Source organism: Mangifera indica, chromosome 11, assembly GCF_011075055.1.
Source record: "Mangifera indica cultivar Alphonso chromosome 11, CATAS_Mindica_2.1, whole genome shotgun sequence".
NCBI classification, from domain to species: domain Eukaryota; kingdom Viridiplantae; phylum Streptophyta; class Magnoliopsida; order Sapindales; family Anacardiaceae; genus Mangifera; species Mangifera indica.
Window position 1 is genome coordinate 4,519,718 of NC_058147.1, and position 22,074 is coordinate 4,541,791.

Below are 22,074 nucleotides of genomic sequence, written 5' to 3' on the forward strand. Positions count from 1 at the left end.
ACTTTTCTTTTATTAATAATGTATATGCAAGATATACAACTCTTAAAACCAATTAAAGCGATTGGTTTTTAGGGCATATTCTAACAATTAGTACTTTAAAAACTAGAAACAATTATTTAATGATAAAATGTTTTCATGACCAAACTCATAGTGCGATGTTCAAAGAAGTGACTAGCTATAGGAAAAACGAAAATCAACTCAACATGAGGGTAGATATCTCTTGCTTAAAAGAAGTGACCTAAAAGCTTACGTTCCATTCATTTCTTACACATAAAATAGATGTCAATAACTTTTTTTCATAATGAGACATAATTGTAACTTAATAAAAAGGTATTATTTTAGTTTTAATTTCAATTGAATTTGATAAGATTGTAACCCTTCTCATCTTATAAATATGAAATATCACTTAGGAAATGGAAGAGGAGAAAAAGAGAAAAATTGGCTAGTATGATATAATCTAATAACAAATAAGATATATAGCACTATATAACTAACATTAGATTCTTATGGTCAAATAAACAGTATTTTAAAATAGATAAGGTGAGTAAGAGAAATTCAACTGTTTTGCTTAGACAATTATAAAAAATCAACCTATTCTCAAGATATATCATTTGTAAATCTTCATTTACATTCTATTAAAATACTTTTTTTAAATCGTCGATAACACAATCGTTGATAACAACTTCCAAGTAACAGGTGGTACTACGTTAAAATTTTTTCTATATCTAATCATCACACATTTTCAGTTATTTTCGTCATAGCGAATAAAATAATTACTTATCAAATTCTAACTATCGTTGCAATTTATATTATATAAGACTCGAAATTATATATATCGATTAGTGTCAAAAAACTATAATAACGATGTCACATATAATCTATATTATTAAATGACAAATATATAAGTTAATGGGTTTAATAGTAATTTATCAAGTTAAGTTTGTGTTAGTAGCTCTTATTTCAAGCTTGAGCTGAAGTCATAGACTCACTAAACTCAAACTTTACATAAATTCAATCAAATCTTGGTTGCACCTAACTACACTCAATTTGCCACATCCCAATTGCACTTATTAGCATCTACCATCACATAAACAAAGCAATTAGACAATGATAAAGGTGGTAATGGGCCATGTTAGACCAACTTCGATGTAGCCACCATGCTTGTGGGTTATGCAGGTTAAGCCGACCCACAAAAATACTACAGCTCAAGGCACAACCTATACTACAATGCCCAATTTGTGGGTTTTTAGTATGTTAGACCTTTAATGAGTTGTCTGTTAATTATATATATTTTTTAATTTTTTTCAAAATTTGTATTGTTTTTTGTTATATCTTTTAAATTTTTTATACTAACATTTTAGTTTTGTCCGTAACAAAAATGATAAATAATTAATAAATTTAGACTCTACACATTATCTCTTGATTTTTCTATAACATTAATAATAATTTATTATTACTTTTTAATTTGTTATAACATTAATAAATATTTTTGAATTTCTCATATAAATTTGTTGAAATCCTTATGTAACAATAAATAATTAATAAATTTTAGAATAATTATATATAGCATCATATTGAGCCGATCTGTAGATTGAACTTCACGACCCTAGACACGACCCTTATGATCTATAAACTTAACACGATTCCTTACAGTGTGGGCCATATTCCTACAGACTAAACCAAAGGAGAGGGGATCTGGGTCGGGCCAACCCCCTTAACACCTCTAGACAGGAATAATGATGGGATACCTTTGCATCCCATCATATGTAATCTTCTGGCGTTATTTATTTAATGTTTCTCCCGTTTTCAATTGGTTCATGAATGTAAGCACGAAATCATGGGCTTTATTATTTCAATCTGCTCTATAAATGGACTAAACATATATTGATTGGTCAAATCTAATCGCCACCATTATTGAGTCCCCTTTATGCCCAATAAGTAAAGACCAAATACATGGCTTCCAACTCCCTTCCCTTTCAGCATTTGATCCATCTTCTTATTATTGGAAAGAATAAAGCTTGTGGAAGGAGATGAGTCACATAATTAAAATTTATCTTACCATGATTTGGTAGCACAGTTCAATTTTGAAGCAAATAATATTTTTAGGTAAATGTCAATCAATTATATTATATCATACACCAATTTCTTCCCAATGTAGGTGACGGTTTGAAGCCCAATTTCTTTGATATGACCCCACCAAATAATAATAAAACAAAAAATTCAATATAATAATTCTTACACGTTTGGCAGTCACCCACCGAATAACCAATCTCTCTCTAACTGACAATTTTTACTTCCTGGCTATGGTAATAATATTATATTATAAGCCCGTATGATTCTTATATATCACACGCTTTAATCACATAAAGAATGCTTTCATTGCAAAGTCCCAAAATGAGAAATCTGACGATAACTTCACCGTATTGAGTGGCGGTAACGCCGCGTCCCTCGTCAAGCCAATGCTTTTGAATAAAATACATCAAATCTATAAATAAATTTATATAAAATTATTTAATTAAATAATATTATATTTTATATATATATATATAAAGTATAAGTTTCTATATATAATAATTTTTTTTTTTCGGAATTTGAAAAAAGAATGGGGATCCAATAGATACACTGTAGATGAAACGAGTGTAATTTTATAAGGAAAAGAAAGGTGCCAAATCAGAAAAGGAAGGCTAGTAGTGGCAAAACAACGAAAGAGGGTGCATGATTGCAGGAGTTTTGAAAGCTCGCTTTGGAATAAGGGCCTCAAAATTCAAACTTCAGTAAAAATTGCCCTTTGAATTTTGAGGCCCTTATTCCAAAGCAAATATTTAGTAACGATCAAGAAAATCTTAACTAGATTTTGTTCTTCTTTCGATGGGAATTATTTAAATTTGAAAGATTATAAGTATTTTTAAATTATAAAAAAAAATCAAAAGGTCAAATAATAATAATAATAATAAAAAAAATATCAGTTAATAATCTTAATTGATTGAAATAAAGATCTGATAATTAGATAAGGATGAATGATGAAAAGGAAAGCAAAAGAGGAGATTGATGGACCCCCTGAAATTCTCTTTTAAATCAGCCCCCAAAAATTCCTTCCAAAGTGCATGCGTTTGCATGTTAAAATAATACCAACCACCTCTCTCTCTTTCTCTGCTTTGAAAATTTTCAACCAAAGCTGTAAAAAGACTTTGAGGCATCACCACTACCACCCACTACCATTACTTTTACAGTAATGGTTTCTTCTTTTGCTGCTCTCTCGTTTTCCACCACCGCCAACTTTACAGCCTCTCTTTGACTATTCATTTTTCACACCTTCAATGTTTTATTTTTTAATTTCAAGAGTTTTATTTTAGAATCAATTCACTCATCTTGTATATACTACTGCTGCTGCTACAATTTTTCTTCCCCATTTACTCAAAATCATCATGGGTTATCTATCCTGTAATGCTGAGTCTGCAATCGCAATCGCTACATGCGATTCCTACAACTGGGATCTTAGAAAGACGAAGAAATCTAGAAGCAAACCTGTTTTCAAGATCAAAGAGTTTTTTTACCACGACCTAGTCTCTGCCACAAACGCTTTCTCTGCTGAGAGTTTTCTCGGCAAAGGCAGCCATGGCAGCGTTTACAAAGCTGTGCTTGAAGACGGAAAACTCATCGCCGCCGTTAAAAAGACCATTTTTCACAGCCAGCCGTGTGTCAACTGCACCAGCCCAGCAGAAAACGAGATTGAAATTCTTTCAAGAATACAGAATCCTAGACTTGTAAATCTTATAGGCTTTTGTGTCGATGCAAAACAAAACAAATTGCTTGTTGTTGAGTATATGCCAAACGGTTCGTTATATGATTTACTTCACTCTTCTTCTTGGCCCCCCAGTTGGACCAGGCGGGTCCGGTTCGCCTTACAGATAGCCAAAGCAATCCAAGCGTTGCACTCTTCTAACCCGCCGGTGATTCACAGAGATATAAAGTCCTCCAATATTCTGATCGACGAGAATCGCAATGCAAGATTGAGCGATTTCGGTTTGGCCTTGAGAGGACACGTGGAGGATGTTAAAATAAAGTGTACGCCCCCCGCCGGCACGTTAGGCTACCTCGACCCTGGCTATCTTGCGCCAGGTGATCTCAGCACCAAGAGTGACGTCTTCAGTTTCGGTATTTTATTATTAGAAATTATTAGCGGTAGACACGCCATTGATTTGAATCACAGTCCGCCGTCCGTGGTGGACTGGGCCGTACCGATGATCAAGCAAGGCAACTTCGCCGGGATATGTGACATCAGGGTGGATCCACTGCCCGACGCGACCGTTATTGGGAAACTCGCGGTGCTTGCCGCGCGGTGCGTTAGATCTTCGGTTGCGAAGAGGCCCGAGATTTCAGAGGTGGTTGAGGCTTTAAAAGATGTTAGAAAGCGCATTCAGTCGCCTTGGATTTGCAATCGTTTTCAACGGCGCGCTAAGAGCGTGGAGAAAACCCAGCCGGCGGTTGAAGTAAAACATCAAGTATTTGATGAAAGCGATGAGTTAATTAATAGTATTGGTAGATTGAGTAGAATCGGGAGTCGGAGGAACAGGAGGGTATCCAGTGTTTCGATTGCAGAGTACGGAAGTAGTGTAGCTACTAGTAGAGGAGGTGATTGTGTGACTCGATCGAAATCTATTGGTTCATTTGGGGAGATCAAACTGGGATCCGTATCAGAGCAGTCGCCATTGGTTAGGAGAAGGCCGCCTGCAGTGGCGGTGAAAATGCCAGTGGTGCGGCTGAGCAAGTCCAGGTCAATGGGCGTGTTGCAAAGTCCAAGGGAAGTGCGCTGTAATAATAAAGGGTATAAGTTTGAGTTTGGGAAGAGCCCAAATTCAAGAGAGCTTGAGGTTTCAAAGCTGATGATCAATTTAGATGAGAAATCAGAGCAGAAGAAACCATTTGTTTCATTCTAAAAGGAGAAGATTGTAACTGTAATTCCACTTTTGAATCGTGAATTTTGTTCTTTCAGGATTTTGGCATTTTCCTTTTAAGCAAATCAATTTATTTCAGTCGGAGGGCAGGATTAACTATAACATGAGGGGTTGTGAGATGATGAATTCTAAGTTTAAATTATAACCCCAAGTGGTATGCTCTAACTTTCCACTTTCCAGCTCTGCTATGAAACCATTGTCTCGTGCATTTCAAATGCTCCAAGTTCCAAAGAAACCAGGTGATGACGCCTTTTCTTGATCGGAGACAAGTTCAGCGGGAGCATATTTGGATGGAATCCATCAGCTCTGCTATGAAACCATTCTCTCATGTGCATTTCAAATGCTCCAAGTTCCAAAGAAACCGGGTGATGACGCCTATTCTTGATCGGAGACAAGTTCAGAGGGAGCATATTTGGATGGAATCCATCAGCTTGCAACAAATCATTTGGGGATTTGAGTTTTATCAATTTCATTTGTATTTTTATGATGTTAAGTACCTGTTTATGCAATATAAATTCAAATTTCATGGTGATTATCTTGCTGTTACGCTGTGTTAAAAAAGAATGACTTAATAGTTTCAAGGCTGAAGGACTATTTCCCACCAAAGGCCAAAGTGTCGTCCAGATCCAGCGATTTAGTGGACGATGATTCGGTGGCCAAATTCTCTAGAGTCATTGGAGATAAAACAAAGGACGTGATCAGCCGACGACAGATTCTCTAGAGTTAAGAGGAGATGAAACCCAACAATCGGGGAAGGTGAGTAAATTTTTTAATTTTTAATTACGAGAGAAAATTATGGATTTTTGAAATTGAAGAAAAAAAATAATGTATATTTTTTAAGTTTTAAAGTTTAATGATAAAATAATGATTTTATTTTTATTTTTATAAAAGTTAATTTACGGATAAGTGTTTAGGTTTCGAAATATTACAAAAATGTTTTCAAGGTTAAATTAAAATTTGAATGAAAAATAATCCTTTTGACCTAATTTCAATTAGATGATCTATATAATCTTTGCATCGGCATCTTTTTGTTAGCAGAAACTGAAGTGTTACATTATTGTAAAACTTTTATGGCATCCCGCGTGGGAGATGTGGAAGCAGAGGTGCGGGCACGATGCACCTGCAATAGAATATTTCCTCCGTTCTAGCTTATTCCCCGGTATTTCACATGTTAAAGTTTCATTCGTCTAATACGACATAATGTTGGAGGACCTCACTGTTTGATTTGAAGAAGCATCAATTTGTTTTTATGTTTTTTAAATTAGATATAGAGTGGCCACATAATAAAGGGCAATATATTTTTTGGTAGGCAGGTATTATGAGAGGTTATGGCGTGCTGGCGTTAGCGTAAGTACATTGTCCACATTGGCAGAGCCAATTTATGGTCGTTGGTAGGTAAGTTCCAAACTATTTAATGCACTGATGGCGGATACTGTCACAGGTGCGTGAACTTGTGAAACTGACAAACAAGTATCATCATGTATTACTAAGAGCTATACAGGATTTATTTTATGGTGATATGAATGTTTTTATTCAGATCGTAATCCTATATATGAGGTGGACTATTTTTATTAAAACATTAATTAAAAGGATTTCATGCTAACTTAATTTTAAAAGACATTTATGGGATAATTCAATCAAGATATCTCTGGATTGAAAGATTTATTACAATCCAGTAACAGAATAGTAATTCAACATAAGATAATATACAGATTGATGAATTCTATAAATTCTATATCAATGTATTCCTAATTAAATACAAAAGTGCATGGCAAGGATCAAATCCGATTATTCTGATAAATCCTACCATAGTCAATCCAAGACAATTAATATGGCCAAAGAATTGGATTTTAACTTTTACATTGTAACTGAGCATGATGGAAATAAAAATAAACCTAAAAATAAAAATTAAGAAAATTAGTAATAACATAACTCATGTTTAGTATAAAATTACTCTTGAATTAAAAATAAAATAATATTTAATTATAAATAATATATTATTGTTTTAAATTAAATAATATAAATTTATATATTATTTTAAATTAAAAATAATAATTTTGACAGATACATGACAGTTGATACGAGATAATGTCACTCACATGAATGATGTAAGAGCAAGCAAATGAAAAGCTTTATTAGTTGGCCAATGAACACCTGCAGGCAGTGAGGTGTGGTATGGAGCAATTATCCCATTTCACATTCTATGATTCACGTGAGGATAATTTAATAATTGACTGCTCACGGTTGACGATTTACAATAATTATATTGGATATGTTAATATTTTATAAATATGATAAATATTTAAATTTATTTATTTTAAAAAAAAAAATTAATACTATTCTAATTTTACTACCCTTATAGTCTATTCGGCAATGTTTGGAGCCATGGAGAGCTCTGGATGATTCTTGTGAGGAAGCTACTCCCCTTTATATCGCTAGTCCACCTCATTAAATGATAGTGCATGCATTCTTTTAACAAACTAATAAATTGTGGATGCTCCATTGAAACAACATATTAATATTTTTTTATTATTTTAAATTGAATCAAATAATTATTTATATTTAATAATTTTATATTTAATCTATAATTTTTAAATTTTAATAATAAAATATTATTCAAATAAAATATACCCATATTGTATCGTTTGAATGCGGTTGAGAATATCCAAATGCAATTTGATAGGGGTAACACTTAATAGCATTATTTAAACATTTGAAGGCAAGGGATTCAGTGGTAAGTTTCTAAATTGGTGAAGGAAATATATTATGTTTCTATTTTTTTATTTTGATTTAAAGATGGGAAAATGTTAGTTTGAGTGAGAAAACAGACAGTCATTCTTTCTGCCATTTATAACTAAATAAAATACATTCTGTTAACATCCATAACCATAACCATTGTAGCGGGGCAGTTTAGTCACGTGGACTGTGGATGGAAGTTTAAATGTCAAGAGAAGGAGTCTTGTCTTTCGTTAATTTTCTCTGAAATGTTAGACATGCATTTATAGCATCATTTATTAGACTCACCAATACGCTGATATTGTATCCTGAACAAGTGTCAGAGGTAGACTTTCTAAGCCTGCTTAACACCCAACCCATGCTTCAATTAGGGTCAGAATCTCAGTCCGTAATTTAAATTAATGAAGAAAAGGTATTGCTAATGAGTGGCAAAGTAATGATATTCTAAACACAAAATAGGGTAAATCTTTAATAATATTTTAAAATTAAAATTTTAATTTATTTAATACAATAATAATTATATGATCGATTATTAAATTAAATTTAATTTATTTAATATAATTAATTATAAACCCCAAAATAACGATTTGATAACTAAATTCGGTTTATCTATTTGAATTAATTAATTTAATTTTGAAAAGGCAGATTAACTCAAATAACTCCTTAAGATAGCGCTGCCCTGCTGTTACTATTAGGTTCATGATCAAAGCTTCACGTTTGCTTCAACACTGAAACTTGGTCTGGCGGAGGCAAGTAATCAGCTTTATTTGTTTTTAAGGTAGGGTATTGGGTTGGACTCATCAACCACTTAGTGGTCCGGTGGTCGTTGGTGGCTGAACTGCACTCCGTTTGTTAACAAATTCAATACGATTATGGGCCTCAAACTCATTGGATTGTGATTGAACCCTGACATTTTCCTTTTATTTTTTGTACAGACACGGTCCACCTACGCTCCGGCCTACTACGGTCCAACTACTCAATATTATTGAGAAGAGAAAAATAGCTACCTCCACCGCATGAAAGTGACTCATCTAAGCCTACACAGCTTTATCTCATCTCAAAACCAGATATTGTCTATAAAGTGATTGAGATCCGCCAAGATTTGCTATATTTTGTATGGCCAAAAGACTTATTCCCACCAAAGGTTTGTTGCAAACCAAACCAGTACCATATCTATTATATATTGAAAACTTAAACTCTTACTTATTGATAGTTAAAATTAATATAATAGGTTAACTTCAGATGTAAAATTGTCATTTAACTAGTGATATAGTAAAAATAATAAAACATTATTCATTTTCTCCCTTAGCTTAGAAAACTAATAATTTCACTCAGGATTAAATTTTGAAATGTTATATTTTTTTCCTAAGGTTTGTTCCTTTTCTGACATCATCTTCAACTGACTTTTCTCGCTTTTTGTCACTTTTTCATTGTTTTTTTGAGACGAAGACAAAACAATCATTTGGAAGGAAAATATAATATTTTAAAATTTAATTATGGAGTTAAAATTATTAGTTTTCTAAACTAAAAGAAGAAATAGATAATATTTTATTATTTTTAATATATCATTAGTTAAAAAAATATTTTACCTTTAAAATTAACTTTATTTATTATTTTTAATTGTCTATGGGTGAGAGTTTAAATTTTTAATACTTAATGAATCTAATGGGGTTTGTAATAAACTTTGGGTGGAAAAGAAGTCTTTTGGCCTGCTTTGTAATCCTTAATTCAAAGTCAAAGATGTAGAAAGTTGCTATGTCAGTTTTCCATAAATTGAAATCAGTGGTCGGATTGCAATCATTGGAACTTGAATTGATGAAGTTTACTGTGTTTACATTATAGGATTTGGCACAATCGAAACTATATGTTTTTGGGCTTGGTTTTTATATTTCCATAATCTTGAACTTAAAGTTAAACTGGCTTGGCTTTCTCTCAAAGCAACATGTGGAGGCAAATAAGGTGATTAATTATCTATCAAATGATTAGAGCATGGATTTGTCTTAATCCATTTGTTAAGGAGGGAGGTGACTGGGTTTGGGGCCCATCACATTCTAAGGCGGGAGATGCTCGAAAAGGAGTAGCCCGCCATTGCTTATTAGGAGAAGAGAAATTGAAATTAAAAATTAAAATTAAAAAAGCTGGCAGAAAGAATGGACGTGGAAATAAAAGGGTCAAAGCACTCTATTCCAGACCTACGCTCTCCTTTTCATCGTCTAGTCACTGTCATTGTGCCCTCTCTCTCTTTCTCTCCCCAAAACGACTCTGACTTCCGTAATTAAAAAGAACGGAACGGAATAACACGTAGTTTGTTTGTTTATTTATGTATTAAAATAAGATTGAATCGCCGCGAGTTGAACGGGGAAGTGGTTTGGTTTGTTCCCCGCCAGCTGACATGAGAGTGACCGTAATACACACAATACAACCCACATTGGCTTTTGGGTGGGGGGCCGTGGGGCTGCAACCCTTATGGATCACATCAAGTCCCTCTGCCAAATAACGTTAATTTTACTGCTTCTTCCTCAACCCGCTTTTTTAAATTCAATTTAATTTTTGGTCTACTCTTCCCTTTTCTTCTCTTCTCTTCTCTTCAAGTTCCTAGGCTTGACGTTCCTTCTTCCACAAATCCACCAATGCAATTCTAATAATACCCTTTCCTCTTTAATTTTATAATAATATTATTCAAGCAAATTACAGTCTTCACTGAAGCTCAGAGGACCTGCACACCCCATCTGGTTTATGTATTTTATGAACCAGATATTATATGACTATGTTCCTAAGGTCGTACGTACTACTAGTTTAGTTGAAATTCCCCCTCTATCGTCCGATTGTGCTCCCATACGTTGAAGCAACATCTTCATCTCTCATGAATTCGAGATCAACAGCCATCTTATCTGCTTATCCTAATGTCGAAGTCTAAAAAATTTCACATCTAGCATAAATAATAAAAATGAGTAGTATATAAGTATGGTAAATTAGATCTTCATACAAATTAATTAATTTTTTGTAATATAATTTTGATTTTCATACTTATAGGTCTAATGTACTTCTGATATAGTATCAGAACACAGTTTAAACAAACTCAGTTAAATAACAAACAACACTTTACGGTGGTTGCATTTGAGGGAGGGTGAGTAAAATGAGTGGTAGAGACTAAAAGTAAAAGTCCCACATCTAATAAAAGTGTGAGCTAATTGATTTTATATAATATGAATATTAATTTTCATATTTATGGGTTTAATGTATATTCTAACATCTAATCATACACTTGTATTTGCTACATAAAAATTAATTGAGCAAGATGACATATATACACTTTAAATACATAAAATCAATATATAAAAGATATATCATTATATAATTAGATATTATTTTATTTTTAATTTAAAATTATTTAATCAAATGACAAATTATCTGCGTAATCTTTTATGTTATACTATGAAGATATATTATTTCCATGTCCATCTCACTTTTGACACGCTAACTCTCCACTCCACGTAAAAACCAAAAGAGAAGGCCGTAACACTCTTAACATAAGCTTAAATTCTCATTTAATTTTTTTTTTTCTTACACTTGGGTTGTGATGTAAATCAACTTTCTTGTGCTTTGTATTTTTGTGAAAGTTTATTTATAAGATGTAAATAAACTTTCACAAAGATACAAAGCATAAGAACGGAAAACGGTATGGACTATGGAGTAAGACCCACACTCTCCTCCAATTCTTATCTTCTGACCTAATTTTACATGTTCACTTGTTTTTTTTTTTTTTTTTCATTTTTTTTCCTTTCTCATGACTGCTGCTGATCTGTCGGCGATGTAGATCTTCTTGATCAACACAAGTCCTTAAGCTAGATAAAACTAAGAATAATATGGAATTTGAGGAGCACGAAGAGCAAGAAGAAGAAATGGGCATGCCGGTTCCACCGGCTTATGACTCACTAAGCAACTCAGTTTGTCCCAAAACGGGTCCCACTGCAAGCGGAGAAGGTGCATCAACTGACAGAAAAACTGGAAGGTCAATCAGATATCGAGAGTGTCAAAAGAACCAGGCGGTGAACATCGGTGGCCACGCGGTGGATGGTTGTGGTGAGTTCATGGCAGCTGGCGAGGATGGCACTATTGACGCTTTAAAATGCGCCGCGTGTAACTGCCACAGAAATTTCCACCGAAAAGAAGCTGACGGTAATAATACTGGAGTCTTATATTACAGTCCCCAATTCTCCCCCTACTATCGTGCGCCTCCACCTCCCACTGGATATTTCCCTCTAACGGAGCCTAGACCTTTAGCCCTACCGTCAGCCTCAGGTGGAGGTGGCGGTGGTGGTTACAGTCGGGAGGATGAAGATGCCTCAAATCCAAGTAGTAGTGGCGGTGTAAGTGGTGGATTGAAAAAGAGATCTAGAACAAAGTTTACACCCGAGCAGAAGGAAAAGATGCTAGGGTTTGCAGAGCGGATCGGTTGGCGAATTCAAAAGCAAGATGAGGCTTCTGTGGAACAATTCTGCGCTGAGACTGGAGTGAGAAGGCATGTGCTTAAGGTTTGGATGCATAACAACAAGCATACTCTTGGTAAGAAACCCTAATTTCTAGACGGAGAAGAACTACTATTTATGGGGATGAAGAAAATTGCATTGTTATAATTTAGTATAAAAATATGATTAGGTTCTTACCTTGTTTCTTCTTTCGATTTGGTTTTTACTTATTTAGTTTTAGTTTCTACTCGAATGGATCATTACAACATTGTTGCTTTGCTGATAATGGCAGCCATTGCTGAAATCGTAGCTTTCTTTTTTCCTATTTTTGGTTTGAAAAACTTAATCTAATTCTCCATGTAGTAAAGATTTTGACATTAAATCTGCAAGAAAATGTTGATGTGTTGGTGATGAAAGAAGAAAGATGGAAAGAGTTAGCAGTGAAAGTTGAAATCTTGAGTGACCATCTATCCACATTTGTCATATTCTCCTTCTCTCCTCCATGGCTCCTTCTCTTGTTTCTCTGTCATATTAATGTCTTTTAACTAATTCTGTTTCAGATTCTAAATTCTAGAGAGTTCAACCTGAATAATCAAGAAAGAGGTGGTGAGATGAGTTGAAGAATGGACTCCATTATGGTATTCACACTCATTCTTCCTCCTCCATTAATTGCTTCCTTTTATCTTCTACTTTATGTGTCATCTCCTACCTCACCGTCCTACCAGAAAAAACAAAACCAACCAGCACACCGTTTTAGAAATTTTGCTTCAGATATTCATGCATCAGATCAGAGCCTTTTTAATGTAATTTTCTCTCTTAAAGAAATATGTATAAATTAAAAAAACTAGTTTCTGGGTAGACATTTTATATAAAAAAATAATAATTAAATTGACATGAAAAGAGTAGTTACTTATTGAAAATGATAGATAGGAAAAGAGGTGTGGGAGAAAAACTGAACATGTTAATGTCGGGGAAAGTTGTAATAGAATAACAGCGTAGGTGGCGTCTTGAAGCTGTCGGAAAAATGAGTCTCATTATCAAGCTCGGTCTCATTCACGTTATTCTGTCTCCCTTTAGGAAAGATGTAGGCTCTCTCCACCACTATTTTCAGACAATGTTACATGGGTAGAGATATATAGCATCCATAACGGGCGTCTTTATCCAATTATATAATGATAAATCTATATATCCAATTATATACTTGTTACATAATCTACCAAATATATCCAAAATATTATTTTATTGACCCAACAATCATATGAAACAAGTTTTTTTTTTTCTTGGAAAATAATTTTCGATTAGGTTATCTAAATTTGTTCTTTTTTAACTTATACAACCTCTTCATCGTAGAAATATATTAAACTTATAAATATAGAGATTGAAACTCATATTACACAAAACTAAGTTTATGTTAAGGTCTAATCTTTCATACTTATTTTATTTTTATTTGACGTAAAACTCTTTAATCTTTAACACTTATCACATATAAGTTATGTAGTTAGCCACATATTTTTTTCATTCATTGAAAACATATTTGATAATGGTAATTAAGAGTGTTAAAAAGAGAAGGATTGGGATTGGTATAGCAAGGGAATTATTTTAGTTGACGTGTTATTTTTTTTAAACATAATGGGTAGAGTGGTCAGTAATCTGTGAAGAAACAAGACATAAGAGAAGACTTCAACAAATGATGGGTGGTTTTGGGACAATATAGGTAAAGCCCTTATTGGAAGTAACGTAAAGGGGGTATTTTGAGAGTTAAGCACTGTTGTTTGTTTAGATACAGAGTTTAATGAAAGGAGATACACTAACTTCAATTCGTTTTGAGGTTGTTATATCAGAGGTTTGTTTCAATGGAGCCCGTGGGACTGACTCCTCAAGTGGATGACCGTAACTCTCTCTTCTTTTAAGGTAAAAGATTCATTATGATGACAATACCAGAACCTGACCACCCTGTTTATGAAGATTCAAAATTAGTAATGTTAGGGCATTTGATTATCAAAGCAAATGACACAGTTGCCCAGGGTCGGTTGATTAGTAAGAAATAAAGATTCCAAACATTGGAGCGAAATTTCAAATTCTCTTTAAATTTATAATTTTACTTATTTAATATTATTGATTTAACCTCTAAATAATAAACTAACCCAATGAGATTACTATTTAAAATATTTTTTTAATTACAAAAAATGGCTCAGCTGTACAGAAAGAGCAAAATCTGCTGATAGTATATATCAAAATCTTGATTTATCTAACCCATTAGTTGTGGGTTGGTTATTAAATCTATAATTTCATTTATTTGGTGTGCCAAAAAAAATTATTCTACAATGAAATGAATTCAAAAAAATTGACATAATGAAATTACTTTTTTTTTTTAAGTTTAAAAACTGAAAGGTATGGCCCAGGCTGTGAATTCTGAGTCATTCTGACATAATCTGCATAATGGAAATGTACGGTTCCCTTTTATTGGTCAGTTTGAATGTGGGCAAATAGATCGGACCCTACATGATAATCGAGATTACTAGATATTTTTGTTGGAGTTGGACTCTTACTCAGACCACTTCAAATTTGGGCACCACAGATCAGATGGTCTGTCAAGTGGGGCTCCGTCTAAAGTTGTACACCCCCGTGGGAATGGACTGTATTAGATCTCTCACCAACTTTAAACAAAACAAAAATTGTAGGACCTCAGCTCAGTCGTTTGCTTTTTTTTTTCATTTAAGCTCTTGTAAAAAGATCTAACTCTCGGTGCCTGTCTCCAGTTTCTATACAGTGCACTTGGACAGATAAGCGTCAAACACCAAGCCCATCTCGAAGATTGCTTTACAATAACTTAAGAAGCAATTCATAGCCTCATTTAAGGTTAAGATAATTTCGATACAAGCCTGACTTATCAAGCATCTTTTTGGGCACAATAATAGTAAAAGTTCACCCAATTAATATGATTGATTCAATCTCCAAGAATCAATCGGATTTAAATAAGATTTTTTCGTTACAAAAAAAACAGTACACTTTTCTCCCTTCTCTTTTTAATCTGAAACATAATGCTATTACACTGCAAACACTTCAAGTCACTCAGCTGTTACCGAAGAATACATTAGCACAACTGTGTTTCACCAAATCCAAAGACATTACAGAGGTACATGTTTACAATGAATGAATTTCAAAACGCAGCATCTATCAACTTGACTCCACAAACAAAGGCAACACACACTGCAAGTCTTACTGGAGTCTGAATAAATATGTGTTTTATCTACATTAATCACATGATATACCATGTATAACATGGTGAAAACTTTTGCCCTCAGCAAGTCATTAGCCACGATGCTGCAATGTTGCCTGAAGATTTTTCACAGCACTGTCGTAGTTCACAAAACCCAAGAACCAAAACTCGTGGTTGTCATTAGAGATAATCGTGATGTACTTCTCTCCTGGTTTAGTTTTGCTTGTTGAGGGATTGACTGCCCTCAACTGATCTATGGGAAGAACTACCTATGTATACATAGAGGAGAGATTAAAAAAAGGGTCATATGTTATGAAAATTAACCAAAAAGAATAATCATCAACATCTAAAAAGATATCCTAAAACATGACTCATACTAAAGTTATTAATTAAGCAGATGATCGTCCATGAGTGTAAGAAATAATGACAGAAAAAGTTAATTACATGCTAGTGCAGTGCATATATTGCAGAAAGTTTTTATATTTACTAAAATGATCTCAGGCAACCTAGTTCCAATAATGGCACGACAATTCAACATCTTAAGTAAATATTACACTGGCTCATTTTACAGACTCTTAAGTATACAAACTTCACTGAAGTTCGTATTTGATTATTTATGTCATTGTGAAAAAGAACACTGCACTATGTAGGGTTGGATTTGAGCCGAGCCGAGCCGAGCTTGCAGTAGGGCTGGATTCGAGCCGAGCCGAGCTCGAGCTCGGCTCGGTTTACATATAACTGAGCTCAAGCTCGAGCTCGTGAAAGTCAAACTCGAACTCGGTTCGGCTTGTTTTTCGTTATTAAAACGACGTCGTTTTAATACATATTGGTCAAAATGACGTTGTTTTGTATCAAAATTTTTAATTGAAAAATTTGACGAGTAGCTCGAGCTCGACCGAGCTTGTATAGGGCTGGTTCATTTTAAGCTCGTTCGAACCGAGCTCGAACGGGCTCGGTTCGAGTCTAGCCCTAGCAATATGTAATGACCTTGATCTTCCCTTAATCATCACAAAGTTGAAGTTAAGTATCACTTAATTGACTAAACTAAGGTAGTATGGGTGAATAAACAATCAAAAACATATTATGCAACCATAAGACTACTGAGGAAATCCTAACTAAATGACATTTTAATAGGGATGAATGGAAGTATAAGTTCAACGAATAAGTACGTTGTGACACATTTTAAGCAGGAAGAGCATAAGAAGCAAGTTTCCAAGGTGTTTCTTCTTGGCACTTGACACTGATCAAATTTAAGTAAAGACGTTCTTATCAAAGAATCACTCTCTTTATCTGTATGTATAAAATCTATCCAAGACCAACTCCTATGAAAATTTAAGAAAAAGCCAATGGCTAAACATATATTATTTTTACATTCTATTTATATAAAATCTACTTCAAGGAGTTTTACTAGAATAAGTGGTACCAAATGGACTCTAATTTAATCAATTAATAGCCAAACACAAAGATTAGATATTCCCATAATCAAGAGAATAAGTTCGTTGAATTTCGTAGAAACACATTGAGAGCAAATGAGCATAATATTTTATAAATTAATGGAGAAATAATATAAATAACTTTGTGGATCTAAGGCAGAATGCATCACTGTTATAGCTTTGTAACAATGTGATTAAGCACAAATGGCCTCTTCTTCCACAGTTTTAAGTATGTTACACAAATTGAAACTAACAACCCAGCAGTTAAAAACTATGACACGATATTTAGGCGTTAAAAGTATTCTGTCCATGTAAAAGATCTGACATCAAACAGAAATTAAGATTCATCAAATTGATAGTTCAATTTGATATTATTTCAAATAGAACATTAGTGCGCATACATTTAAAAGAAAATAAAGAAAACAATTATCGGAGCATTAGTGCATGGAAATTCATACTGTGTGATTTAATCATCATGCCAAGTTCAGAGTAAAATCTATATTTAACCATGAGAAGAAGGCTAAAAAGAATTGTATGTCCAAGCATTACTCTATACACAGAAGGGTACCAGCCCAGCCCAGTAAAACAAATGAGCAAGTATTAACAGCCAAAAGTCAGGTACTAGCTTGCATACCTTATAATAGCTCCATTGTGTCTGCTCACCAACTTTATAAGACAAAGGATTGTCACTACAAAATGCAAGCTTTGCATTGGACAAATATAAAACTCCCATCACTGGACCAGCAGAAGTTGATAGGTAGCATGCATACGTCTTTAGAAGTTGTTCCTCAGGAACAGTTTCAAAATTTTGTCTAAAAATCTTCTCGTATCCACCTTCTGCAAGAATTTTTGTTCCCTGTGCAATTCTTCCTATGGCAGCGTCAGCCAAACTTGGACCTGTTTTCACTGATGCAAACAGACACATTTTTTCAAGATGGTAATTTCATGTATTACATACTAACTGGTCAATGATTGGCAAATATGAAATTAGCTGGCCAGTGTCAAATTTAAAAAGTCACCATCATTGAGTCCACAGAGTGTGCTACATGTACAAACGAAAATTCAACTTTTATTGCAATTAAAACAGATATTAAAGATATATGAACAACTAAACTACATTCATGATTTAAGTTTAGTTAATATAATGCAGTGTCAACTATCAAAGCCTTAACAGTCAAGGCCGGAAACCTGATCAAAACACTTGATTTGAACACGTTTCTTTAAACACAAGTGTGAAGACAATTTCTTAAACTAAATGCACCTTACTCTAATAGAGGACCAAAAAATGGAATTCGAATTCTGTAAAAATGGATTTAGAAAAAAAGTTCACACTGATAAGCATCAAAGAAATAACACTTAAAATTAACAATTAGGGGAAGTAGACCTGGCCACGGGCCGGTTTGGCCCGTGAACCGGACCGGATAAAACCGAAATAGGAATCAGACTGAACCAGAACCGAAACTAGATTTTAACAGTTTACCTAATTTTGAACCGACATGTAAACTGACGGTTTACTATGCTGAACCGAAAATTTTAATTTTTTTTTGAATTTTTAAAACTTATTAAAGGAACCAACGATTCCCTGCGCAGGGAACCGTCGGTTCACTGCAAGTGCAGGGGACAACGGTCCCCTGCAAAAGTTTTTAATCTCATTTTCACCCTGTATTTTTTTTTTTTTTTAAATTTTCCTATATATATACTCATTCAAATTTTAATCTCTCAACTCTCTCACTCAATCATTCAAACTCTCATTCTCATTATTTTAATTTTTAATACTCTCTCAATCTTTCAATCAAATTCTCTCAAATCTAATTAAATCTTTTCTTTATTTTTTATTAATTCCAATTTCTATTATACAATTCATAATTAATTATAGAATTTATTTCCATAATTAAATTTATTTATTATTTTTTATAATTAATCATATAATTTATTTATATAATTAATTTTATTTATTATCAAAAAATGGTCAAGTAGTGAAAATTCTTATAGTAATAGGAGATTTGGTCTACGTAAGTTTTGATTCTTCTAAATCCCAAGAAGATACGTAGGAAGTTTAATTGAAAAATTAAGTTCAAGTCTTTATTTTAATTTTCAATTATTGTAATTAATAATTTACAAATTAAATCAAGATAATGTATTAATAGACCTGCCACGGTTAATGAACCGCTAGTTTCGGCCGGTTCACGGTTCGAAAAAATAAAGACCCTGAACTAAAATCGTAATAGGACGGTTTATAACCGGTTTAGAACCGACAGCTCTGGTTCATGACCCCGGTTCAGAACCAACGGTTTCGTTTCGAAACCGATATTGAACCGTCAATTCTAATACATGATCTTGATTTAATTTTTAAATTATTAATTACAATAATTAAAAATTAAAAGAAAGGTTTGGACTTAATTTTTCAATTAAACTTCCTACGTATTTTATTGAGGTTTAGAATAATCAAAGTCTACGTAAACCAAATCTCCTATTACCAGAAAAATTTTCACTACTTATCATTTTTTGATAATAAATAAAATTAATTATATGATTAATTATGAGAGATAATAAAAAATAATAAATAAAATTAATTATAAAAATAAATTCTATAATTAATTATGAATTGTATAATAGAAATAAAAATTGGAATTAATAAAAAATAAATAAAAATTTTAATTAGATTTGAAAGAATTTGATTGAAAGATTGAGAGAGTATTAAAAATTGAAAGAATGAGAATGAGAGTTTGAATGATTGAATGAGAGAGTTGAGAGATTAAAATTTGAATAAGTATATATATAGAAATTTTTTTTTTTAATTTAAAAAAATAGGGGGTGAAAATGAGATTAAGAATTTTTGCAAAATACCGTTTCAAATGTGTAGGAGACCGTACCGGTGGTTCCTTTAATAAATTTTAAAAAATTCAAAAAAATTTAAAATTTCTGATTCAGCATAATAAACCGCCTGTTCATAAACCGGATATGAAACGACGATTTTATGGTTCAAAATTAGGTAAACCGAAACCAAACCGCTAAAATCTAATTTCGGTTCCGGTTTTATCCGGACTAATTTCGGTTCGATTCACGGCCCAAACCGGCCCATGGCCAAGTCTATGTATTAGAATTGACAATTCAATATCGGTTTCAAACCGAAACCGTCGGTTTCAAACCGGGTCATGAACTGAAACCATTGGTTTCGAATCGGTTATAAGCCGTCTTATTACAATTTCAGTTCAAGGTCTTTATTTTTTTGAATTTTGAACCGACGGATTTAAACCGAAACTACCGGTTTATGAACCGTGGTCAGGTCTAAGGGGAAGACTTACAGTGTTGCCACATATTCCCAGCAAGATCCTCAGCCTTCTTCGTGGCTTCCACAGCCTTCTTCCCGAATTTTCCTAAGGATTTCTTCACCGAATCCATCGTATCTACAATTTAGTAAAATAGTAAGCTCATAAACCATCAATCTAAAAAGTTACGGTAGACAACAATTAATTACTGACGGTACTCACTCTTGGTAGAGGACTGAGGAACCGGAGAAGCAGACACGTATGGATTAGACTCCGGCGGCATAGTGGTGGCGGCAGACCCATTGATAGGTGCCGGGCCCGCAGAAACGTTCGTCCAATTCTGTGGAGGTGGAGCGACGTCGTTAGGATCAAGTGTAGGGTACGGAGCATAATCCGAGGAGTGGAGCTGTTGGTTGTTCGAGTGTGATGAGGGAGCTGTACTTTGATCGCCTTTATGCTCATTCATTCTGAACTCCTTTTCTTTCTTGCCTCTATCCACCTTCGAAGGCCCCTGCTCCTGTTTGTTTTTGGCGAATCAGAAAAATTAGTGATCTAGATCCAGTGCTGACGTGCACCACTGAAGGGCGTTTCTAGAATTTAATGTTAACTCGTTTTGAAATTTGTAATTTATGTGGGCCTTGGGTGTCTTGATTGGGTTGGGCCTTTAACGGCCCAAATCATAAATACAATTGAACAATTTCTTACTTTTTCATTTCGATTTTGCGAAATTACGTTGAATAAACATAGTAAAATAATGTATTAAATCTAATTTTTTATATTATATATTAAATATTATATTATGTGATATAATTTTTAAATAATAAAATAATAATAAATTTTAATTAATATATTATTTTTTAATTATCACAAATATTCATAAAAATTTAAAATTTTTCATATGAATACTTATTATATTATTATTTTTTTAAATAAATATATCCATCTGTATCAATAATATATCACATATCATATTATATAATATATCTATTATATTATATTAATTTGATATATCTCATAATAGATTATATCATATAATAAAATAAGTATTATATATAATAAAATATCGGCAACAGTTAGAGTAAGACATGGAAGTTTCACCTCGTCCAAAAATTTCCCCATTTTCAGCGGATAAACAGTAATATTCTGTCATTCAACTGTCTGGTTGTGTATAGCTAAAAAGGCTATTCCGAAAAGCAATGCTTTGCTTTGCCTTTTGCCAAATTCCTGTGTAAATTCAAGCGAGCAGGAGCAGCTTAGTGGAAATCCGACCACAATAAAGAGAAAGCTCTTTGTTCCTATTTGGAACACCATTTCTTCGTTCGAAATTCACATTTGGAATTGGAAGACAACAAAGTTAAAAATGGCGGCGTGTGATGTGATTAATCGTGTAAGAAATTCAATGTATGTGTTTTGTTATCATAATGGCCGAAAAAAGATTGCTGTTACGTTTTTGTCTTAATTAATTATTGCTTAGAAATGCGTTTGTATTTTTGTTCAGATTGTTTGTACAGACACAACCCAAACGTAGCCCTTCAACGTCGCCGTTTCATCTATCAAACTTTTATCTAATTGTTCCATATTTCACGAGGTCAATTTTTAATCATCCTCAAATTTTCCCCTTTTTTTTTTTTATACTAATTGGTAGATACGAAGATCTCAATAATAAGTAACATGCTATAAATTAAGGAAATGTTTGGTTTGGATATTATTATTAAAATAAGAAAATTATTTTAAAGATATATAATTTAAAAAATTAATAAATAATAATATAATTATAATAAAATTAATATTATCTTGATAATATTTTAATACCTAAAATGAAAATGATGATTAAATTATCACTTATATTATTTATTATGTCAGTATTGGTAATAAAAGATTATCGTAATTTTTATCAAAGACAAACCAAACAAAGATAATGTAAGTAATAAAAGATAGATTACTAAGATAATCTTTAAATCTTTGAAACTAAACAACCCCAAAAAGTTTTTT

The 22,074-nt window shown here is 33.0% G+C and overlaps 3 protein-coding genes across 5 annotated transcripts; 2 read left to right on the forward strand and 1 right to left on the reverse strand.

Annotated features, from left to right (window-relative positions):
- The first annotated feature begins 3,090 nt into the window (after positions 1 to 3,090).
- LOC123230187 (serine/threonine-protein kinase-like protein At1g28390) lies at positions 3,091 to 5,490 on the forward strand. Its single transcript, XM_044656345.1, has one exon. It carries the CDS (start codon positions 3,426 to 3,428, stop codon positions 4,935 to 4,937), a length of 1,512 nt encoding a protein of 503 aa, XP_044512280.1. The 5' UTR covers positions 3,091 to 3,425; the 3' UTR covers positions 4,938 to 5,490.
- Positions 5,491 to 11,283: 5,793 nt separating this feature from the next.
- On the forward strand, positions 11,284 to 14,231 carry LOC123229085 (zinc-finger homeodomain protein 2-like). 3 transcript variants are annotated; one of them, XM_044654665.1, is made up of 3 exons: positions 11,337 to 12,257; positions 12,721 to 12,798; positions 14,002 to 14,231. In XM_044654665.1, exons 1-2 carry the CDS (start codon positions 11,558 to 11,560, stop codon positions 12,732 to 12,734), a joined length of 714 nt encoding a protein of 237 aa, XP_044510600.1. In that variant the 5' UTR covers positions 11,337 to 11,557; the 3' UTR covers positions 12,735 to 12,798; positions 14,002 to 14,231. The 3 variants fall into 3 exon arrangements, with proteins under 3 accessions (XP_044510598.1, XP_044510599.1, XP_044510600.1); XM_044654663.1 differs by lacking the exons at positions 12,721 to 12,798; positions 14,002 to 14,231 and having other exon boundaries at positions 11,284 to 11,384; positions 11,509 to 12,485; XM_044654664.1 differs by lacking the exons at positions 12,721 to 12,798; positions 14,002 to 14,231 and having other exon boundaries at positions 11,305 to 11,370; positions 11,509 to 12,485.
- Positions 14,232 to 15,237: 1,006 nt separating this feature from the next.
- On the reverse strand, positions 15,238 to 20,669 carry LOC123229936 (GEM-like protein 1). The gene is made up of 4 exons (XM_044655990.1): positions 20,305 to 20,669; positions 20,119 to 20,220; positions 17,448 to 17,719; positions 15,238 to 15,649 (listed from the first exon to the last, which is right to left on the reverse strand). Exons 1-4 carry the CDS (start codon positions 20,546 to 20,548, stop codon positions 15,473 to 15,475), a joined length of 795 nt encoding a protein of 264 aa, XP_044511925.1. The 5' UTR covers positions 20,549 to 20,669; the 3' UTR covers positions 15,238 to 15,472.
- Between the last annotated feature and the right edge of the window lie 1,405 nt (positions 20,670 to 22,074).

Coding starts and splice junctions, on each gene's coding strand:
- LOC123229085 (XM_044654663.1), top strand. CDS start 11,558: ATGGAATTTGAGGAGCACGAAGAGCAAGAAGAAGAAATGGGCATGCCG.
- LOC123229936 (XM_044655990.1), bottom strand. CDS start 20,548: ATGAATGAGCATAAAGGCGATCAAAGTACAGCTCCCTCATCACACTCG. Junction 20,221..20,304: donor TCCTCAGTCCTCTACCAAGA/GTGAGTACCGTC, acceptor ACTAAATTGTAG/ATACGATGGATTCGGTGAAG. Junction 15,650..17,447: donor CACAATGGAGCTATTATAAG/GTATGCAAGCTA, acceptor ATGTATACATAG/GTAGTTCTTCCCATAGATCA.
- LOC123230187 (XM_044656345.1), top strand. CDS start 3,426: ATGGGTTATCTATCCTGTAATGCTGAGTCTGCAATCGCAATCGCTACA.